We start from the raw sequence: 18,538 nt of genomic DNA on the forward strand, positions 1-18,538 counted from the left end.
AATAATATTAAAAGCAAGTAAAATAAAAGAAGGAACAAATTTTTATTCATGCACTTATGAATGTATATGTATAGTATTTTGTAGTTGACAAACCATTCACAACAAGACGTGCTGAATGAGAGACTAGGCCTGCTTTATTTTGAGCATGGCAAGAATAAAATCCAGCATGCTGTGCAGCAACAGATTCAATAGACAGCACATTGATTCGTTTGCCAATACGCGAGTGTGAAATATCATGGTAGCTGTCGATTGTGGCATTATTTAGAAACCAGGTGACATTTATGGGGCAAGTCACCGCCCAGTATTGTGCATTGAAGAGAGGCGGGCTCGCCATAGTTAAGTGGTGACTCTCCAAAATCAAAGTCAGCTATCTTGGGTGATACTTTAATATGTGGAAATTTATATTAACTACCACTCCGTATTATTATATTAAAGAAAATATAGTATGCGAATTCTGTAAGCAATAAATATCAGAATAAATAAGTACGAAAGTGCTGGGTATACCCAGTTAGATAGCAAAGAGGAGAGAATGTATTGGTAGAAGCAATTTGTGAACGGGTAGTTTAAGTAATTAAAAAAACCATTCCCTTTCGAATCCATGCTTAAAGGACTGTGACTTTACCGGATTCTAGAATTATATATACCACTGATGCTTTTTGGTCGATTTTGCATATATTTTTTAATATATTTTACCTCGAATACCAAAATTTGAACTCTCGTAAAGTGTGTATAACTGCACACTAACATATGTAGGAGTTGGGAATCAAAAATATAAAACAAACTCGTACAGCGTACCCACATAAGGCATCATTGTGCAACAATTTGGACTATTTCGAATCCACTTGTCATGCTGAGTAAGAATATACATATACACGTTGTAGGGTCTGCCACACCTCCTTCTGCCTGTTCACTACCCGCAACACTATTATACATATTCAGTTACAGGGTGTAACAAAAAGGAATACTTCACACTTTACATTGCGAGAAGTGCAACACAATATTTTCTGACATACATATGTCAACCTAATGTGGATAACAGAGTTCGAAGACGTGTCCATAATAGAAGGATGGAAAGACATCCAAAAATATATCTTTGGCAGCCAAGCTGTATGGTTGAGGATTGATTGGGGTGCGCAGGCTGGCACAATTGGAGCCGTCTCTAAAAATTCAAGCCAGAAATTTTGTTCAGCCAAGGTACACAGTTTACTGAAAAAAAAGCAAACAAATAAATTTGGAAGACGAATCTTGAATTTTTGTACAAGCACAAGGAGGCGTGGCAGACCCCACAAAGTACTTATATTCTTGATATAGGGGATTTCCCGATTTTCCGTTCGTATAATCACCTCTGACATCAAATTTTAGTCCTAGATGTCTGGAGTGAATACGGTGAAAATGTGTACTCACTGATTTTCCATAACTCCCGTATTTCTTACAATTTTTCATACAGATTCGGAAAATCTGCCCAATTAGTGATTATTGGTTGGCAAAAATCCTCCAAGAGGGTGCCGACTGGTAATGGCACTACAGCTTGTTCCGTTGACGGTTTGTCGGTTGACGGTGTCCAGCTAAGCTCAGAGACCAGAGCCACAAAACTAACTCCTTAATAGATACGCTGTCTGGCTATGGTCCCTGAGCATGGCTTCAAGGTGAGGGCTGGATCAAGGTGTCATGCGACCCGTGCCGAAGATCAGCCTGGCTGGGGGCACTCTTAAATAGCCCAGTCGCTCACGGAGCATCCGGGGTACCTGGCGACCCCCCGGATTACTTAGCCTAGCCCGGGTATGCGGATCTCTGCCCGGGTGGTCTAACCCCTTCTCCGCCACTCGTGGGAGCCTATTATATATAAAATGAACACATCAACGCCAAATAAACAAGATAACAAAACAAGCAACAAAAAAACGGCGACCGTCCCTCCCCGAAGGACGGAAGGAACTGATAATTCCGTAAAGAGAGGAGCTGTGAACCTAAGCTCCGGAGATACAAGGACGAAGCAGAGCCAAATCGGCAAGCTTAGTCGTCATGCTCAGACTTCCACTGCCAACCCAAAGGCTGTCCAGGGCATACTTCCCGGCAGTGAGCCCTTGGCTGCTGTGTTGCTTGCAAGGGATGAGCTCGAGGGAAAAGCAGTGGCTGTAAAGAGAGCAACCAACTTCACAAGAACAGATCCGGAAAAGGCCGGATACAGCGAGGGACGCACAGCAGCTCGGATTCTTCGTCGGCTTGCTGATGCGCCAATAACGCAAGAGCAAGTGTCGAAGGAGGACTATGAGAAGGTCCAGGGGGACATTCGGTGGGCGAAGCTAGTGCTTCCCAATTTCGTATACAAGTTGGAAACTAGTAACTCCAAGCGGCGGCGCTCTATGGACGAGGACCAACAGAGAGCTACAAAAAGACCTAAGACGCAGGGAAAGTCCTGGTCTATGTCCTTTGCGGAAGTGGCCAAAGACCGGAAGGTCGTAGGTGTCATTGACCGCAGCAATGAAGAAGGAAGGATCCCCAGACACCAATGGCGGTGGGTCCAGGTAGCGATAGCTACGGTAGCAGTGGACGTGCTGCGAGACAACCCAGGCGAGCCGCCGCAGTGCACCAATGCTGGGTGGTACCAAGGAGCTGTTAAGCTCATTGCGTGTGATGACGAGAGGTCTGCAGAGCTGTATGAACAGGCGATAAGCAGGGTGGGGGAAGTATATCCGAGAGCACAGCTCGTTGTGGTTGATGCGTGGGTCCCGGCTAAGCCCGTGGAACCTGCGAAGATATTGGAGCTCATTCAGCTGTTCAACCCAAAGATCAACACCAAGGGCTGAAGACAGAAGCGACGAAAAGAGCGACTATGCAGGTCGCAATAATGCTCAATAACGAATGCATTGAGCAGCTGAACGCGACGGAAGGTCGAGTCAACTACGGCTTTGATAATATCAAACTCAATGTTTACAAAACAGATACCGGAGCATTGACCAGTGTGACCGATAACATAAACACCATAGAGCCACCCAGTGAAGACGAGATGGACATCGACGTGGAAGACCCCTCTGGGGATCTGCGAAACGACATATCGTTGGATTCCGATTGCGGAAATGCTCTGGGTCGGCTCTATACGGAGCGGGAGCTTCTCGGAGACAATAGTGGAGAGGCCGACGCTACACTCACGGAGGAGAGAGCGGAAAAATCTGTTGATGCAGGTCATCCAAGTCAACCTGCATCATAGTAAGGTAGCAACAGCTGTCCTAATGCTTCGTCTGGCAACAGGCGAAATAGACCTAGTCTTGATTCAAGAACCCCGGGTGAACAACAACTCAATCCGGGGCCTTGGAGTTTCACCCTGTTCTCCACGAACGGTAAGGGTAGACATAGAACCTGTATCTTAGCGAAAAAACAACTATTCTACTTCCCCAATTCAGCGATGGCGGCCTCACGACGATCGGTCTAAGACTAGGGGATCAAACTGGGGAGACTACTTCGATAAGGATAGCATCCTACTATCTGGGGCACGACCACCAAGGTGACCCCCTCTAAGCTGCTAAGAGCCCTAGTCGGCAATGGCAGCAGAAGAAAAATAGGCACGATCCTGGGAGGAGATGCCAATGCTCACCATACCCAATGGGGGAGCAGTGATATTAACGAAAGAGGTGAGTCAGTATACGACTACATAATAAGTAGAAATTTGCTAATTTGTAACATAGGGAACGACCCCACCTTTGTCACTAAGAATCGTAGGGAGGTGTTAGACGTCACACTAGCGTCTGACTGCCTTGCTCACAGGGTTCTTGCCTGGAGGGTCCTAGATGAACCCTCATACTCGGACCATAGACTCATCCAATTCGGGCTAGGGTATCAAGTCCCAGCCGTTATCAAAAGAAAAAACCAGAGGAAGACCCTTTTGCAAAGGGATGACGGCAGTTGGACAGACTCCGGCAGAGACTTGCTCGATCTTCTCATAAATACGCATTTTCCGGGTTGCACTGATGTTATCAGCACAATCCCTTCTCCTAGAACAGGGGAGATACCTAGGCATATGATAGATGCTATCGTCACTGAACAGCGCATAAGCTGGGCTATAAAAACATTCCAGCCCTATAAATCTCCTGGGCCAGACGGCATCGTCCCGGCCCAACTCCAACACTCCCTGACGCACATCATGCCGTGGCTACTGACAATGCTCAGAAGCTGCCTAGGAATTAACCACATTCCAGCAAGCTGGAAAGAAGTTAGAGTGGTGAAAGGCATCACACGTCAAACCTAAAGATTTCAGGCCTATCGTCTTTCCTATTAAAAACTCTGGAGAGACTTATAGAAATATACCTTAGGCAGACAATCAATCCGGTTCTAATGTCGAATTCGCAGCACGCGTACAGCAAAGGCAGGTCCACGGATACGGCCCTCCACTCTCTGGTCTCTTAAATAGAGAACTCACTTTCGACTAGTAGTATTCACTAGTAGCCTTTCTGGACATCGAGGGCGCCTTCAAAAATATACTACCCTCGGCAATCACCCAATCCATGGCGGATCTTGGGGTGGACGTCTTCCTAATCGACTTCATCAGGCAGCTGCTCACTAGCAGGGCTGTGAATGCCGAACTGGGTGGACAGTCCTGCAGAAAGTTTGTAAGCAGGGGCACTCCACAGGGTGGAGTCCTCTCCCCACTACTATGGTTGCTAACGGTCAACCAGTTGCTTCGGCATATGGAAGCGGAAGGCCATACGGTCATAGCCTATGCCGATGATGTGGCCATAATATGCAACGGTAAATACCCGCAGACACTGTGTTACCTAATGAAGGCGGCACTATCGACGCTCTCGCAATGGGCGTCCCCTTGTGGTCTGGGAGTAAATCCCACAAAAACGGAGCTAGTACTCTTCACTAGAAAGTACAAGATCCCGGAACTTGAGGCACCCACTCTAAAAGGGGTCTCCCTTAAATTCAGTCGTATTGCTAAGTATCTGGGAGTCATCCTGGAGAGCAAATTGCACTGGAACGACAACATAACTGAGCGAGTGAAGAAAGCTACGAATGCACTCTACACTTGCAAGAGAGCCATAAGCATCAGTTGGGGGTTCTCAACAGGCATAGTGCATTGGATTTACACGGCCATCATCCGACCGATTCTGCTCTACGGGATCTTGGTATGGTGGCCTGCGCTAAATAAATCGACCGCCCTCACCCTACTCAGCAGGGTGCAGAGATCGGCGAAAGTGAGCATCAGCGGGGCGCTCCGAACTACACCGAACTACACCACCGAACTGCCATCAACTTCTACACGGATGGCTCCAAGCTAGATCAGAGAGTAGGTGGAAGCGTCTACTCTCCGGACTTGGACATACGATTGTCCTATCGCCTCCCAGATCATTGCAGCGTCTACTAGGCGGAAGTCGCTGCAATACATGAGGTCACAAGGCACTTAGCACCCAGTATGACAGGTGGCAGACCGATATTCATATACTCTGACAGCCAAGCGGCCCTTAAGGCGTTGGAATCCAATGTGGACAACTCCCAAGTCATCACAGACTGCCGCAAATCTCTCAATGAGATGGCCCAGCAAGTCAGTATCACCCTCACATGGGTGCCAGGGCACCGGGACATCGAGGGAAATTGCATTGCAGATGAGCTGGCAAGGAAGGGAACTACCGCATGCATCCCTTCAGACAGGGAAGGAACGGGCATGCCGTTAGCCTCCTTCCAGCTTCTGACATGCAACCATGCGCGGTCTATGGCACAGCAACGCTGGGAGAACATCAACACATGTGTTCGAGCAAAGCTCACCTGGTCAGTCCTTGACGCAAGAAGGACGTACAAGCTTGTAAAACTAAAGCGAACGGATATCTCATTGGTAGTGGGGGCGCTCACGGGTCATTGCCCGATTGGCAGGCACGCTGCGAAACTGGGAATCCCATATAATGACTTCTGCAAAAGCTGCAGAGACGAAGAGGAGGAAGAGAGCGTAGAACACCTCCTCTGCTACTGCCCGGCAAAAAGCAGGCGTAGACTACTTACCCTAGGGAAACTCTTTCTAAACGATCTCTCTGAACCAACCAACATTGAGTTCGTGAGCCTAATTAGATTCCTAAAGACCACCGAGTGGCTAAGGGTAGACTAAGAAAGATTATATGGCATCACAATGGGCCTTATATGCCTAAGTGGGAGGGTGAGCGCTATCACCCCGGCCATTGCAACCTAACCTAGTGCTTATGAGTCCGTACGCCAAGTTTCATATTGATAGCCCGATTTAACAGGAAGTTATAGCCATATAAGTATATATAACCAAGCAGTGCCCACAGCTATTGTTGTTGTTACTGCTTTGCAGAGGCACAGGAGACATACACAGACGCACACAAACACACACATACACGCATAATTATTCTACACATATGTACAGAGTAGTGATGTAAATATGCATCGATACATCGGTGTATCGATTGTTACGTTAGCGATTGTTTTCGATTTTAGCTCGATGTTTTTAGATTCGATGTTCCGATCGATTTTAAAAAAACATTGATTTTAGGGAAATACACAAAGCATTTAAATATTGAAACCGCGTACCATGTTTCGTTTTTCTAGCTCTCATACTTTCTGAGATCCTTGCGTTCATACAGACGGACAGACTGACGGACATGGCTATATCGACTCGTCTTGTCATCCTGATCAATAATATATATACTTTGTAGGGTCTGCCAAGCCTCCTTCTGTGTGTTACATACACTCGTACAAAACTAATATACCCTTTCACCCTTTGGGTACAGGGTATAAAAAAACGACATTAGGAATATCTTAAAGTGGACATAAAAATATTAGAACCAACTTTTTAGGGCCATACAAAATTGCAAAGTTTTTGAAATGCTATTCGTTCGCGTCGAACGAATGGTCAAATCCCTTACTGACACTAAAGTACTCTAGTCGCCCTGGTTCAGTATAGCGTCAAATCGTTTAGTTTTATCAATAGATGAGAATCGATTGTTAAAGGTGGTGACACTTAACTGTATATAATTAACATTTCCCTTAAATAATTTGTGTTGAAAACCTACATTCGCACAAATCTAATCTAGGATCTACCTGCTAGAAAAATAAATAAAAATAAAGGACATTTGTTGTGCACAGATAAATCGCAAATACCTAGAAATTTCTTCTAACGAAAACAGTAAACTCTTAGCAATGCACGCATCAACATATTGTACTATAGTACCACACATGAATGTAGTTAATCGAATTACTCATATTTGTGTTTTCTATAATGGGTGGTGCTAATTTGTGGTGATTGTTTTTTGGACATAAAAAGTTAAATAAATTTTCGATAATTAAATGGAATAAATAATAGGAATGTTGTATAAGCTAATCCGTAACAAACTATTCAAAGTAACAAACCATTAACATGTAATTCAGCAGAGTATTCGGAGGTACCCGCCTTATTCGTAGATATACATTTGTAAGCACCACGATGCCAGGCTGTCAAAGCATCTATGTTTAAAGAACTAGTGCGCGGATTTAAACGCATCAAGGAAAACCCGTGCTCTCCCGTAATAATCGGTGCAGAATTTAAAGTCCAACGTATTTCCATGGGCAAATCGCCTTTGGGTATCATACATGTTACTCCTGTTATTTCACCCATGTTGGAGGGCTCAGCACTAAACTCAAAGGGTTGTATTTGTGGGGGTACTAAAGAAGGATGGGGAATTTAAAGGAAGTTCAAAATAATAAAACCATTATACTCTTAATGTTAAAAAAAACTTTATGCATAAAAGAAACAAACCATTAACTTTTAAAGTGCTCACAAATTCAGCGTATCCAGCTGAATTGTTGGCAATACACTTATATGTGCCGCGATGCACAGCCTCTAATGAATCCACATTAAGTGAGCTAGTACGTTTATTCAAACGAACTATGGTAAAACCCAATTCACCATTTACAATCAGCGCTGAGTTGAGGGTCCACCAAATGTCCAATGGCAAATCACCCTTTGGTACTACACAGTTTACACTAGCAACTTCACCCCGATTCAGTGGTTCATCCCCAAAATCAAAAGTACTAATCTGTGGAGGAACTTTTGTTAGAAAGATTTTTAAAAACGTATTATTATCTCATGGAAATCAAGAAAAGAATTTCGTGAAAAGAATTTTTGCAATTGTGCAAATTAATACCAATCTCAATGCTCGGAATTTTAATTCCATTTCAAAATATGCATATGTACCCAATGGGTTAAAGGGTATACTAGTTTTGTACCAATGCAGGCAACGATTAGGCAGCAAATGTATTTATGGCTATAATTTCCAGTTAAATCAGTCTATCATAATGAAACTTGGCATACAGACACATAATCACTAATTGGATGTATTCGCTGAATTTCGAAATTCGGAGTTATGGAAAATCACTAATTGCGTGGGAGAGGCGGAAGGGAGGGAATTTCCAAAATATAAATTTTCTGCGTATTACTACAATTCGGTGTCCCTAGCTGTTGTAGTGTTTGAAATATAGGTGATCATACGAACGGCGTTTCGGAAAATTTCCCATAGCGGGAAGTGTGAGAGAATCAAAAAAATGAAACAAATTTGCACGGCGTACTACCATAAGTCATCTTTGTGCAAAATTTGGTGTCTCTAGCTCTTATAGTCTCTGAGATCCAGTTGTATATACTCTTTTACATTTCATGTACAAAGTATAAAAACAAACGACCTACCTAGGGCTTAGGGGAACCTGGATAGAGGTAATTCCAGTAAACTCTTGTATCTTGATTCTTGCGCCCATACAGACGAACGGACAGACTATATAGACTCGGTTGGTCACCCTGATCAAGAATATATATATGTACTTTGTGGGGTCTGCCACGCCTGTGTGTTACATACATTCGCACAAAACTAGTATACCTTTTTACCCTTTGGGTACAGGATATAAAAAAAACCAAACTTCACTTGCGTAGGGCTTAAGGGAACGTGGGTACCAAGTTTGAAAATTATAGCTATTACACTTTCTGAAATCCGTACACTCATACACGCCGGACAGACGGACATGGTTGTATCGCTAGGGTAATTTCGACACCAAGAAAATTGTCGATTTGCTCAGTAAACAATTTTTGTGAGAAAATTGGGCCAAAGTTGCATTGAATATAAGGTATCTATCTATTTATTGAAAAGGATCATATAGATGGATCAAGCCGGTCCTCTTACGAGTACAAAAAATAAATATATGCATGTTCTCACTCTAGAAGTTATAAATACTCTGCAGAAACAAGACTTTATTTTTGGTAATCCCAAACTAATACTTACTATATTTAAAGAGTATTGTGAAAGTGACGCTACGGTCAATTGGAACGCATTTATACGATAGTCATTCTCATGTTGACCAAGATGTAACCCTCGAATTATAAACAATTCCCATCCACGAAGCATTTTCGTGCGACACAATTTTACCGTTGTGAAATTCTTACAGAACTTGACATGAAAAAAATGATGACATTAGGCAAATATTAAAGTGGACTTGAAAATATTACAACCAACGCTTTTAGGGCCATACAAAATTGCAAAGCTTTTGAAATGCTATTCGTTCGCATCGAACGAATGGTCAGGAAGTCCAAATCCCTAACTGACACTAAAGTACTATAGTCGCCCTGGTCCAGTATAGCATCATATGTTGTAAAGGTAACTTTGAAACCTATACCAAATTAGCATTTTCCTTAAATAATTTGTGTTGAAAACCTACATTCGCACAAATCTAATCTAGGATAATACCTGCTAGAAAAATAAATAAAAATAAAGGACATTTGTTGTGCACAGATAAATCGCAAATACCTAGAAATTTCTTCTAACGAAAACAGAAAACTCTTAGCAATGCACGCATCAACATATTGTACTATAGTACCACATATGAATGTGGTCAATCGAATTATTCGTATTTGTGTTTTCTATAATGGGTGGTGCTAATTTGTGGTGATTGTTTTTTGGACATAAAAAGTTAAATAAATTTTCGATAATTAAATGGAATAAATAATAGGAATGTTGTATAAGCTAATCCGTAACAAACTATTCAAAGTAACAAACCATTAACATGTAATTCAGCAGAGTATTCGGAGGTACCCGCCTTATTCGTAGATATACATTTGTAAGCACCACGATGCCAGGCTGTCAAAGCATCTATGTTTAAAGAACTAGTGCGCGGATTTAAACGCATCAAGGAAAACCCGTGCTCTCCCGTAATAATCGGTGCAGAATTTAAAGTCCAACGTATTTCCATGGGCAAATCGCCTTTGGGTACCATACAGAATACTCCGGCTACTTCACCCATGTTGGAGGGCTCAGCACTAAACTCAAAGGGTTGTATTTGTGGGGGTACTAAAGAAGGATGGGAAATTTAAAGGAAGTTTAAAATAATAAAACCATTATACTCTTAATGATAAAAAAAACCTTATGCATAAAAGAAACAAACCATTAACTTTTAATGTGCTCACAAATTCAGCGTATCCAGCTGAATTGTTGGCAATACACTTATATGTGCCGCGATGCACAGCCTCTAATGAATCCACATTAAGTGAGCTAGTACGTTTATTCAAACGAACTATGGTAAAACCCAATTCACCATTTACAATCAGCGCTGAGTTGAGGGTCCACCAAATGTCCAATGGCAAATCACCCTTTGGTACTACACAGCTTATACTAGCAACTTCACCCCGATTCAGGGGTTCATCCCCAAAATCAAAAGTACTAATCTGTGGAGGAACTTTTGTTAGAAAGATTTTTAAAAACGTATTATTATCTCATGGAAATTAAGAAAAGAATTTCGTGAAAAGAATTCTTACAATTGTGTAAATTAATTCCAATATCAGTGCTCGAGTACACGAGTAATCACTTCAACGACATTCGCGAATAATTTCAAAATATGCATTTTAATAATAATTACGCGTTGTCCGTTGCACGGACGGTAATTCTTTGTTAAGAATAAACACAAGAAAAATACCTCGTAACTTATATCGTCTTATGTGGAAAAACAAATATCAATCCTTTAGCTTCCAGCACTCTTCAAACCCTAATCCCTATTCGGAACGCAAAGAAATCTCTATATATATAAAACAGTTTGTCCTGACTGACTGACTGATTGGCAATCAACGCACAGACCAAACGGTAAGAGCTAGGAAGCTGGACACAAGATCCCTCTCACAGTGAACGTGAGCACTAAGAAGGGGTTTTGGAAGACTCCAAAATGGGGAAAACGGGTTTCAACGTATGAAAAATCTTCATCCGATTAACTATGGGAACAGCTGCTTTCTGGTGATTTTGAGCATATTTTTGCGGAAATTTAAAAAAATTTTGAGACGGTGTTCCGATGCTTGCATTAGCAATAACACCGACTTTAATGCATTTTAAGTTGTTATTAATTATTATTAATCTGCTTGACAATTAAATTTTTTTTCTGGAGATAATATACGTGTGTTTTGGGGCCTAGGTGGCGTAGTGGATAGCGCATGCGCACACCAAACAAGAGGTCGTGGGTTCGAGCCCCACTCATGGCGAGAGCACGCCCCAAAAATGTCTCCTCTCGAAAACTCTCCCAAAAGTACATGCCTTCAACGTCGTGGTCATTTATCCACCAAAAGAACACATCCATCCACGCTATCTGGACAACACAATAACCCCCCAAGACGCCTCTCCCCGGCGGCGACAGGTGGCAGCCCCACCACTGGGATAAGTCGCATCTAGCCAATCACCAGGTCGACTGACAACAATTAATTATGGAAACTTATATAAGACATATGAACCCAAAAGGGCTCCACTTCGATGTCGATGTTACGAAAACTCCCAAGGAAGCAGTCGGGTCGACAGACCTAAAGACGACAACCGGGCGGCGGATTACCTTCAGAATTTAATCCAGAAACAACACCACATGGGATACAGCTACAGCCAAGACAGACAGACAGACGGCTAGAAATTCAGAATCAGATGAAAAAATGTTCTTGTAGAAGCCCTAACCTCCCAAGCGGAATAAAAATGAATAAAAAAAAAATATATATATATATATACGTCTCATTGTAAAATGTAAAAGGATAAATTTGACAATTATCAATTTTCTATGAAACGTGTGACATTGTATTCTTCTTAATTATAACGGTAGTAGATCTGATAAAAAACAAATGTATGACAAAGCATCACAAAGCATAAGGGACAAGATTTACATTCACAAATCATATACATACAAGTACATCTCTGTAAAAATAGCGGTAATATCAAAAACAAATTTTGCACAAATATCAATTTTACTGAAGTACATTTTTAAACGGTATTAGGTACATATTAGACGAATAAGGAGAAGCCTTTTAGGACGCAGATCTCGCAACCCTGTAAATCAAAGAAATATTCGCATGAAGAATTTGTATAAACTTATACGAAAATAAACCAACGGGCCATTAAATAGCCTTAGACCTGCGTTTAGTTACAATGCTACAACCGATTATAGTGCAGACCAATCTGTTGTTATAAGATACATAAGCGCTGTATGTCCACATTGTAAGTCAATGAAATTTGAAAATACAACTCCTGGATTGTGCTATGCGAATGGAAAAGTTAAATTGTCGCCATTGATTTCACCAACAGAGATATTGCGCACATTAGTTTGGGATAGTTGCAGAAAGAATCTTGTCGGAATACAGAAAAACAAATGACATCGGGACAGCTTCATACCTACTTGCAAGGCCCCTTTTATCCAACCCATTCGACACACCGTTATCATACAAGTAATTATTATTAAATTTTACAGATTCAAGGCCGAGCAGGTTCTCTATTGCCCCCTCCAAACGCAGGCTATACATATTTTTAAATTTATTTCACCCTTGTGTAATAATTGCGACCTATTTGCGAACTGCGATAGATCGCACGTCATCTGATCATTGTAAAATTGCCATTAGAGTTGATAAGAAGTCTGCCATTCAAGCCACTAAAAAGCTCCAACAATTGATAATGTCGCCATTATCGTCATTGCGTATACTCGAAATACACCTATTTTTTCTTTTTTTTTGTAAAGATAATATGGTTATCATTTTACGATCAAGATGATAAATCCACCTACAGATCAGTAATTAATACATAAACGCATTAACAGGCCATGAAACGATTAAACAATTTAGTTTATGGTTTGCGAAAATGTGACAATGTCGGCGCCTATTTCATCAATGTGCTGTCGATCTGCACATACATACATATGTAGAAGAATAACACTTAAATAAAGAATTGTAAATCATTAAATGATGTTGTGTGTAAAACAAATACAAAGAGGATGTGTCATGTGATCCAACGGATTGCAGACTATAATAAGAGCAAGGTTTAAGAGCAAATATTGCCTTAGCCGAGCAAAGCGCATTGTTGTTGTCTAGGCAGTAGAAAAAAGGAAATGTCAAAGAACAAAAAGAAAGAAGAGAACGAGTAAGGCAGCGAGCCTTGAAGAAGTGAGTGATGTGAGTGAAGGCAACACTACAACTGCGAATTGCTGTGCTCCATAGCGCGAATTATCTAACCCTTCTCCGACACATACATCAAAACTGGGACAGCAATTGACATTTATCAGACTGAATCAAGCAAAACTGCATTCCGAAGTGTACATTCACCTTGATGATGGTATCAATACTGACGGAAATGTACGGAATGTCAGTCAAATGACTATTCTACCAGCAACGTACGTCGGAAGCCAGCGACATACTGGTATGTAAGCATGAATACATACACATGTGCATGTCGTACGTTCGCTATTTTCGAATAGCAGTTGTTCACCACTTGCACGTACGATCCGCAGTGTACAGAAATTTAAACGCAGATTAAACTGGGACTCCGAGCCCTAAGCACTATTAATTGGTACGGCTAAATTTTTTCCGATAGTGCAACTTTTAGTGACTTATATTTCTTTTTAGGTGTTTATTTCCCAAACATATTTATACTTTTTAAAAAGGTATTTGAATTACCTTTGATTTCATATCAAAATATGCTCACGTTTCACAAACAATAATGTAAAAAATCAATTTAAATAAGTCAACTTTCATAATACACGAAATCTTCTCGATCATTATTAATTGGTACTTCGGCAAATATATTTACTAATTAAATTAATGAGTATCATCTTTTTATACCCTGTACCCAAAGGGTACAAGGGTATATTAGTTTTGTGCGAGTGCACATGGAACACACAGAAGGAGGCTTGGTAGACCCCACAAAGTATATATATTCTTGATCAGCATGACAAGCCGAATCGATATAGCCATGTCCGTCTCGCCGGCTGTCTGTCTGTCTGTATGAACGCAAGGATCTCCGAAAGTATAAGAGCTAGAATAACAAAACTTGGTATACAGATTCTCCTGAGCCCGAGAAAGGACGAGTTTGTTCATTTTTTCTGATCCACCCCCCCACTCCCCCCTATTACCGATTTTCTATAACTCCCGTAATTCTTGGAATTTTGAACTAAAATTTGGTAGACACATCCAGTTAGTAATTATATATCCGTATACCAAGTTTCATTATGATAGATTGATCAGAAAGAAAGTTATAGCCATATAACCAGGCCCAATGCACACATACATACATACTATGTACAAGTACACAAACACGCATAGACACGATTCTGATGTAAATGTATGTATGTATGCATGCATGGAATATTTTATATTTAATTTAGTTAATTAATTAAATTAATTTAGTTAATTAATTTAATTTAATTAATTAATTGATTTAATTAATTTAATTTCTTTTTTGTTGGGTGGTACAGGGTATTTGAGAGTTGAGCCTGCTCGACTTTAGCATTCCTTTCTTCTTTTTATTGGTAAAGCTGTGAGCAAACTTTTTCTTTGACCTAAAGACATCAAAATTATTTGTTATGTTCAACAGGACCTGCAATCATACCTTATAGAAGCCATATTAAGTTCGTTTCATTTTTTGTCGCGGCCATTAATGTTTTACTGTTTTCCCAATATTTTCGGAGCATTTTGTCCCTATATCTATCACAGTTCTTCGCAAATTTTGAATTATAGACGACAAACTTCTTTGTCACGTGAAGTCTTTTTGAGACTCGACCTCTGTTTGCTGTATTACTGTGAATATTGTCAATCTCTCTATACCTTTGCACTTTTTTGTACCGTTGACTTAGACAGCATATGATTTTTTCATACTTTGCCATAGCTGTTGACCAAATTGAATTTTTCTATATTTGAAGCTCGACCTTACTCACAAACTGGCTTACCGCGTGCCATCGTGCTCAAAAAGTAGAAAACTTATTAAAAATTACAACTCAAAGGCACATGTTATTTATATAAGGTTACTTTCACTTTTTTACAGCCTTATTTAAAAAAATAATATTGCCGTGCCAATTAATAATGGTCAAAATTATTTCGTGTATTATGAAGTTGTCTTATTTAAATTGTTTTTTTGCATTATTCATAATAATTCAATGGCCTTTTCAAAAAGTATAAATATAACAAATAAGTTTGTGCAATCCTGACCCACAAATAAAAAAAGGTCATTTAAAGTTGCTCTATCGAAAAAAACCTAGCCGTACCAATTAATAGTGGTTAGGGCTCGTAGTACAAATCTTTTAAAGCTGTTAAAGGTATTAAACGGTTTAATTTTGACGGTTAAGTATTAACTTCGCCCACTAACAATTTTGTACCCAATCATCGTAAGTTCCAAAACGGTCGTATTTCTAAGCATGAAACCTTACCCATATAAAAAAGTTTACTTTTCTAAGGAAGAGGGATTGTGGTGGCATTGCTTACTATATGCAAAAAATAATCACAAAGTAAAGGCAGTACCAATTCATATGGCAAAAAAGCAAGTTTTCAAATGTCATATATACCATTAACATAAAGCTGGGATATCATAAAACTAGTACCAGCTTTATTTTCAGCTATGCATTTGTATAAGCCCCGATGATGTTCCTGCACAGAGGCAATATTCAAGACGCTTGTCTTGGGCGACATTTTTAGTATGTTTATTCCTTCCTCGCCATTTACAATGGGTCGAGAGCTTAATGTCCACTTAATTGTTATTGGCACATCACCTTTTTGTACCATACATTGCACACCGGCATTTTCACCTGAATTTACAGGATCATCGCTAAAGGAAAATGGTGCAATTAACGGCGGTACTGACAATAGTACGTGGATTTTTAAGAAGCATAAGAATTTATTAGTACTAAAATAATATTAAAAGTAATGCATTGCTTTCTCTAACAGAATGATTGTTATATTACGGAACCTAAATAAACTGCAATATACTTGTAGGAATTCCGTCTGAATATCAAGCCAAAATAGAAATAAGTAAGAAATGGGACACATGTTGCCGTTAGTTTGCCATTAATGTCGATTTCAAACGGCAGCACTTGTAAACAGCTTTTGTGGAAAAAAAGAGTGCTGAATATTATGTTATTTTTGATCACGGCAATGCCAGGTGTAGAGTACACATGGTCACATCGACGACGGAAACATTGTGTAGCCCATTAATGCTCATCTGACTTTTGAGTTACAAGAGGAAGAATCTGAGATTTGCAGTACTACGTGGTAATTTGGGATGAACGGAATTAAAATATAGTAAGCAATATGAGCATCAAATACAAAAGTTTTCAAAGAAGTGAAAATGGCACCATTGACACGTAGCTCCATCGTGTGATATGCAACCCCTGCACTATTGCGTGCCACACAAGTATAATTTGCCCTGTGGCGTGCATGCACAAATTCAATCCTTAGCATGCTGATGCGCTCTGCAATTTTAGTGATTAAAATGCCATCGTTTGACATAAGACGACCAACCCCAATTTTTGGATCCGGTGCTGTAGTCCAGTACAGATCAATAGGAATATCTCCCTTATTTACGGTGCACGTTGCCGAAGCCATGTCATTCATATTGATAATATCGTCGCCAAAGTTAAATGGAACAATTTGAGGAGGCACTAAAGTTTAGAATACGAAAAGCACAAAGTGACTATCGCGGTTCGGCATACAGTAAATCGTAGAAGTAATTCCAGCTAAGTCCCCTAGAACCTAGCAATGTTAAACGGCACAGTTGAGTGTGCAGTATGTGAAACTTTCAACTTACCCATAACTTGAACCTCCAATGAGCCACGCGCTGAGTAACCTTCAGAATTCTTTGCCACGCAAGTGTATGTTGCCTGATCCGAGCTGCGTTCAACATTTTCTATGATCAACGTTCCATTTGGAAAAACTTTCTGCTTCCGATTGATAGGCAAGGCCCGATTATCTGCAAACAATTGATATTTAATTCAAATCGTATCGGCTGAATCAAAATACTTATTTACCACGTTCCCAGACAATTGAATCTATGGGATAACCTGCAACAGGGCAAGTCACGATTAAGGTTTCGCCGGCTACAATAGCTTTTTTTTCCATTTGACGTATGTATGGTAGGCCATACACATTCAACTTTGATGAATGCTCAGCAATTCCGACTTTACTTTTAGCCATACACTTATAAAGACCACCATCATTTGCATGAACTGATGTTATATTCAAATATGAGACAACATCGCCATTTACTGTCACATATTGACCCACTTGGTAACGATCATTATTGGCTATTTTCTTTCCGTCCAATTCCCATGAGATTTCTGGAGTTGGATTTCCACCTGCAACGCATTTTAAAAAAACACTAGGGCCGGGCTCCATAGTTTCCTCTTGAAAGGCCTGGCGGATAACAGGTGGATCGAATCTACCGCCTAGTTTTAGTTCGGCGCTTGCCTCAGCAGATTCCTGATCATTACGAACAAAGCACTGATACATGCCCTTGTCGTCCTTTTTGACTGATTCAATGCGAAGCGTGGGCTCACTATGTCCAATAGCCTTGCCATCCTTCATCCAACTTATTGTTTTGATTGGATTTCCAGCATAATGACAAACAAAGACTGCGGGTCGACCGAAGTCAACCGTTTGTGTGGGTGGGTCGATTTTTGCAGAGAGTGGTGCAGTTACAGTTAAAACCGTTTCAACGCTCTCGCCGCCGACAGAGTTGTTAACAACACACAAATATTTGCCTGAATCCTCGACAACTGCGTCCCTGATTATGAGCGTACCAGAAACTTGCTTAACGCGATCATTGAGTACGACAGCTTGTTTGCGGGTTGTGCCTTCGATAAATTTATACCACCTAAAAAAATATATGTAAATTAGTTAACAATGTTTTTTGTAGGTTATAGTGCACAAAATGAGCAATTATTTAACCACCTTAGCCGTTCCATATGATAATATCATTTGTACTCACCTTATGCTCCCGAATCAAGTGTACTTATATAACTTACCCATGTGGATGAAGATATTTGCTCATTTTATGCACCATTTTTGATACTTTGAGTCACATTTCAAACAAAAATTAATCAACCTAACAAATGGCAGCTTATAACCCAATACCGCATACAAAATAAAAACAAATTGCTTTGAGTATGAACAAAAAAAACGCGCCTGAACTGTAAAGTATAGTATATTAGTTTTGTGCGAATGTATGTAACACACAGAAGGAGGCTTTGCAGACCCCACAAATAATATATTATTGATCACGATGACAAGACAAGTCGATATAGCAAT

General features: G+C 40.4%; 1 protein-coding gene across 4 annotated transcripts in view; it reads right to left on the reverse strand.

The window, feature by feature from the left end:
* Positions 1-18,538, reverse strand: part of LOC115629414 (Down syndrome cell adhesion molecule-like protein Dscam2) — a 150,550-nt gene that overhangs the window by 40,983 nt on the left and 91,029 nt on the right. For 3 of the 4 annotated variants that reach the window (XM_030525871.1, XM_030525870.1, XM_030525872.1), the window contains 3 exons: positions 17,260-18,104; positions 17,040-17,201; positions 16,588-16,893 (listed from right to left, as the gene is read on the reverse strand). In XM_030525871.1, the coding sequence (XP_030381731.1) occupies positions 16,588-16,893; positions 17,040-17,201; positions 17,260-18,104 (1,313 nt within the window). Of the gene's footprint in view, positions 1-7,353; positions 7,515-16,587; positions 16,894-17,039; positions 17,202-17,259; positions 18,105-18,538 lie in introns of those variants that run through there. The other variant, XM_030525874.1, reaches the window with a different exon arrangement.

The sequence above is a fragment of the Scaptodrosophila lebanonensis genome, unplaced genomic scaffold (genome assembly GCF_003285725.1).
Source record: "Scaptodrosophila lebanonensis strain 11010-0011.00,11010-0021.00 unplaced genomic scaffold, SlebRS2 tig00000145-arrow-arrow-pilon, whole genome shotgun sequence".
Taxonomy (NCBI): Eukaryota; Metazoa; Arthropoda; class Insecta; order Diptera; family Drosophilidae; genus Scaptodrosophila; species Scaptodrosophila lebanonensis.